Genomic DNA, 5,128 nt, shown 5'->3' with positions numbered 1-5,128 from the left:
AGGGGCTTGCTTGGTGTTCGGGCTTCACAGCAGCGGTATGAAAGTGGGGGCGACAACACAAGTGAAGCGCAGAGTCCTACCTTTCAGGGTGAAAACCAAAGGTCTGGCCTTAACTGGTTGTGCCTGGTAGTGACCTTGGTGGAGGTATTGTTTTGAGAGTGGGGACTATCTTCAGGGTGACAACCTAAGATTTTTGATCGGGCGAAGACGGTGTTTGAGCACTGTTCCCTTCTTGGAGGCGTCGTTTTTTGGAGAGTCTGTAATTCAGGTGTTGTCATGACGGTGGATGTATTGCTGTTGTTAGGCCCGAGATACTGTAGCGGGACTTTTGTTTCTTAGTTTTTTTTCTCCGTTTTTTGGCTGTGTGCATCCGTAGTGCCATTAGGGTCGTGCGTTGTTGTAGAGGATGGGTGTAATTGGTATCTCTTGATATTGATATATTCCATTTATCGAAAAAAGTAGTACTTCATCCGTTCACAATTACCTCATGTTTTAGGTTTGCTCAAAATAAACTTTGTAAATTTAATCGAATATTTAGTGAAAATATCGATATCTACAATACAAAATCTATTATATTAGAATGTTCATAAAGTATAGTTTCAAATTATATGCATTTGATATTATGAATGTTGATATATTTTTATCTACTCTTAGTCAAATTTTACAAGTATTAACTTTGACTAAACCTAGAACATGATGTAAATTTCAATGGAGGGAGTATCATGCATACCATGTTGGCAAAAATCTGATGTGGCACTACAATTAATGATTAGACATGTGAAAGTATTATCATAGGTAGATACCGTATCATAACACGTAGAACAAGAAAAAAATGGAAAATACATCACGTACACAAATTTGCATTGAGATTCAAAATATTAAATATGCAGGAACTATGATACTACATCATAATACTATGCATTATATGGGTGATATCATAGACTTATGCTAGTGTATAATACTCCCCATTTTAACTTCTGAGTATATTATCTAGAATACATGCACATCATTAATTAATTGTTTAAATAGCTACATCTACTTTATAAAACTCTCATAGTCTATTACTTACTTCCGTCCAATAGGAGAATAATTAATTATTTTTTAAGGATATCTTCAGTTAACGTGATCCTAAAAATGTAGGAATAGAATAAAACCTAAGAGATAGAAATGTGTTGAGGGAATATCTAATTCTACATGGCCCCCCTAGTTTTATAAGGCTTACAAAGGGGCTAGCCCACCAAAGACTAAGCACTACACCTTGTTTAGAGCATAAGTACGAAACGGAGTTTAAAGATTAAAAATTATGTAATTTTGTTGAGTTGGGGGAGAGGGGAAAAAACGTCTCATGTGCAAAAGTTAGCTACAACACATGCGGAAATTCAATTCGGCTCCTGGGTGCGTATGCTCCCTCTACTAAAAAATTATATTTCGAAATGTTGAAAAATTTGGACAAAAAATTCTACATGTACATCTTCAAAATATATGTGCGTCCGTCAAGTTTCACGAAAAACCAATATTTTGTGTGGTCTATATAAAAAAGAGAAAGTTTATCTTGTGAAAAGCATTATTTTTAGCACTGAATTTTGTCTTTTTTACACATGTCACATGATAAGTCGATTTTTTATGAAACGACTTTGTGAGCACGTAGCACGTGAAGATGTACATGTGAACTTTTAGTTTCAATTTTTTTAAAATTTAAAATGTATGTAAGTGCATTTCGAAATATAGAGAGCATATGGACCCATGTTCCAAAACACCGCTCCCACCAACACATGCTCCTAGTCACCTTGTGAGAGTGTAAGATGAATCACATATTATTAAAATAACGTATTTTTATATCTAACTATTATACATGTTAGCTATAGATAACATGCCAATAACATATAATGAGCAACCGCGCTGGCTCTACTATTAAATTTGCTATTCCGTTTTATCATGGACGGAAATTCAATTCGGCTCCCGGGTGCGTATGATCCCTCTACCAAAAAAATATATTTCAAAATGTCGAAAAATTTGGATAAAAAATTCTAGATGTACATCTCCATAATGTATGTGCATTCGTCAAGTTTCATGGAAAACCAATATTTTTTGTGGTCTATGTAAAAAGGATAAAGTTTATCTTGTGAAAAGCATTATTTTTAGCACTGAATTTTGTCTTTTTACACACGTCACATGATAAGTCGATTTTTTATGAAACGACTTTGTGAGCGCGTAGCACGTGAAGATGTACGTATGGATTTTTTGTTTCAATTTTTTAAAATTTAAAATGTGTGTAAAATGTATTTCAAAATATAGGGAGCATATGCACCCATGTTCCAAAACACCACTCCCACTACTTTTCTTTTACTTTCTTGCTCCAAGGTAATAAGGACCCTTGGCCTAGGTAAGTCGATGTGGACCTTTATATATCGCCAATGTACGCACCTCGCTAAATTCATATCGCAAGCACTAACCAAAAGTGACAATGTGCATGTGTTGTGTGTAGACACCTCTAAATCTATATAACAAAATGCATGCGTAAATAAAATAATATGAAATACATTAATTCTCCCATGTGTTTAGTTGAATAGAAAAGATAAATCACATAAATCCTAATAAACATAGTCAAGTAAAAGTCAAACCGATAAAATTAGATGTTGGTTTGCCAAGATATCCCCTAACTTGTGTATACAAATTCTAAAAGAATGAAGGAAGAATTCTAAGTGAATACTGAAATTCATGCGTTCTTAAACATCAGTTTTTCCTCCAACTTCATTTTTTTTATCTTGGAAAAAATATTGCAACGAAAGAGAACTTCTCTGCCCCCAAACTTGTTCTCTACTTTTCCTACCAACAAAGCACAAAGGCCCTGTGAACGTCTTTACTTAAATCTCTGTGTTGATTAGCAGCCAAACCCACCTCGTATTTGCCCCACGCGGCCACTGCAAGCCAAACCACAACCAGAGCCGCACACCCCGAGAGAGAGCCATCCACCTCCGCTCCGCCGCCGAAACCCTACGCCCCAGCCAAATCAACCCCCCTCGCCCCTCCCGCTGCCCCGTCGCGAGATTCGCCTCGATTCGCCGCTAACCCCGACGGCCCGGAGCGGCGGATCAAACCCCGGCTCTCGCGGCGCAAATCTCGCCGCCCGCCCATGGCGGAGCTCCTGGCTTCCTGGGCCGCCGAGGAGCGGTGGATGTACCCGGCGTTCCTGGCCATGTACGCCGTCATATACTCTATCGGCCAACTGGGCCTCTTCCGGCGCTGGGAGTGGCGGCACCGCCTGGACGGCGCCAGCTGCCTCATCTCGCTCGCGCACGGCTCCGCCGCCGCGCTCGCCGCCGTGGCGGCCATCGCCGCGCAGCCGGCCGAGAGGCGGGGATTCGCCGCGCCCAACTCCCGCCTCCAGGACCACGTCCTCGACTACAGCGTCGCCTACTTCACCATGGACCTGCTCCACTACCTCGCCTTCCTCCCCGGGGACACCCTCTTCATCGCCCACCACATCGCCACGCTCTTCGTCTTCCTCACCTGCCGCTACCTCGTCCACCATGGCGCCTACGCGCTCCTCATCCTGCTCTTTCTCGCCGAGGTCACAAGCCTGCTGCAGAATGTCTGGACGCTCGCCGGGATCTGGCGAGCCGAGGTGCCCGCCGCCGCCAGGGTGTACAACGCCCTCTCAGTGCCCTTCTATGTGCTCTACACCATCGTCAGGGGTGTCGCCGGGCCCATCTTCTTCCTCAAGATGAGCCTCTTCTACCTCTCCGGCCAGGCGGTGGACGTCATCCCCTGGTGGGTGCGCATATCCTGGATCATCGTCGTCGGCCCTGCTATCACGGTGAGCAACCTGTGGATCTGGAACCTCTGGAAGGAGCTGTTGAGGGAGCGCAAGCAGAGCATGAAAAAGAAACACACATAGTTGTTGTAGCTGTGTAGGTATATTGTGTTACTACCTGATAGCAGCTCAATTTGTCACGATTGATGAAGATGATAATTGATGGATTAATGATGATAGAGATATTTGGAATGAATGATTATATCTCTATATGTCCTTCTCTTGACATTTGCATTACCTGTAGAAGTTCTGTTTAGTGTTCATCTTCAGTATTTTGTCAAGAAGTAATACTACCACAAATACTAGCTCCACAGAGACAAAAAAAGAAGATTATCCGGGTTTGATGATGCTTGCTGCAATTGGGTTTGACTTGATGTTCCTTGTACGAAATAACTTTCTTGCTTTGTGGATTTGGGTTTGACTTTCTTGTACGAAATAGCTTTCTTTGTTTGTGGATTTCTTCAGACAACTTCAAAACGGGCTCAGTTGCTTGGCGTGTTGTACATTGATGGGTAGTATAGTACCTTGTAAAAAAACAGCAAAGAAACAAAATGTACTACTAGCGAAGATTGAAATAGCAACCATCTTCTGATTTCGTAAACAACGGTTTCCAGCTTTGTATAAAAAGTTAAGTTGACTAGCCAGAATGGCTGGAGAATCATGATGACGACTTCAGTTGTACTTGTGTCCAACATGTCAAAGTCTGCAACGACAGTATGAGCTCTTTTCGTTTGCCTAATTTCATCCATTCATTACCTGAAAGATATTACATCATGCATGAATATTTTTGTGACTACATAATCCTGTTTAGCATCAGTTCCTAGATTGTTCTGTGTATGAATTTGCTTCAACAACCTGCAATGTTCTTTTCCCCTATTTAGACTGACAGAGCATGTACATATATGCACATGTTCTACAATGTACTCCTTCGGTACGATGAAACATATCAGATATTTGTCTAATTTAGACACTAAATAGTAATTTAGATGCATCCAAATTTTGATAAATTTCAGACATGTTTCACGGGGTGGAGGCAGTAAAAAAACCCGTGCTCCATACAGGCAATCCAGGTATACTATCTTAAGATGTATACTTTCTGATTGTTGTGCTCTCTTTTGGAGGTAGAGGTGTCATCATCATGCTACGTGTCCTTGCTTAGAAAACAATACTTTGTCACCGGAGAACCATAATGTAGACCGCTCATTCTCCCCCCTCCCAGCTCCCACGTGTGAACAGTACCTTGTGTGGTTCTCACCGCCGACCGGGCCTCTCCGATGCCCTCTCCGCCGGAATAGCAGGCCGGAGTTGGGCTAG

At 41.8% G+C, this 5,128-nt stretch overlaps 1 protein-coding gene across 1 annotated transcript; it reads left to right on the top strand.

Annotated features, from left to right (window-relative positions):
* Window positions 1-2,886: 2,886 nt before the first annotated feature.
* On the top strand, window positions 2,887-4,024 carry LOC127294019 (TLC domain-containing protein At5g14285). Its single transcript, XM_051323759.2, has one exon. It carries the CDS (start codon window positions 3,134-3,136, stop codon window positions 3,896-3,898), a length of 765 nt encoding a protein of 254 aa, XP_051179719.1. The 5' UTR covers window positions 2,887-3,133; the 3' UTR covers window positions 3,899-4,024.
* The last annotated feature ends 1,104 nt before the right edge of the window (window positions 4,025-5,128 follow it).

This window comes from Lolium perenne, chromosome 1, assembly GCF_019359855.2.
Source record: "Lolium perenne isolate Kyuss_39 chromosome 1, Kyuss_2.0, whole genome shotgun sequence".
NCBI classification, from domain to species: Eukaryota; Viridiplantae; Streptophyta; class Magnoliopsida; order Poales; family Poaceae; genus Lolium; species Lolium perenne.
Note: the sequence above shows the minus strand (reverse complement) of the source record. Positions and strands in the feature narration are given on the sequence as shown.

What these genes read in the sequence shown, in the direction of transcription:
- LOC127294019 (XM_051323759.2), top strand. Translation starts at nt 3,134, where the DNA reads ATGGCGGAGCTCCTGGCTTCCTGGGCCGCCGAGGAGCGGTGGATGTAC.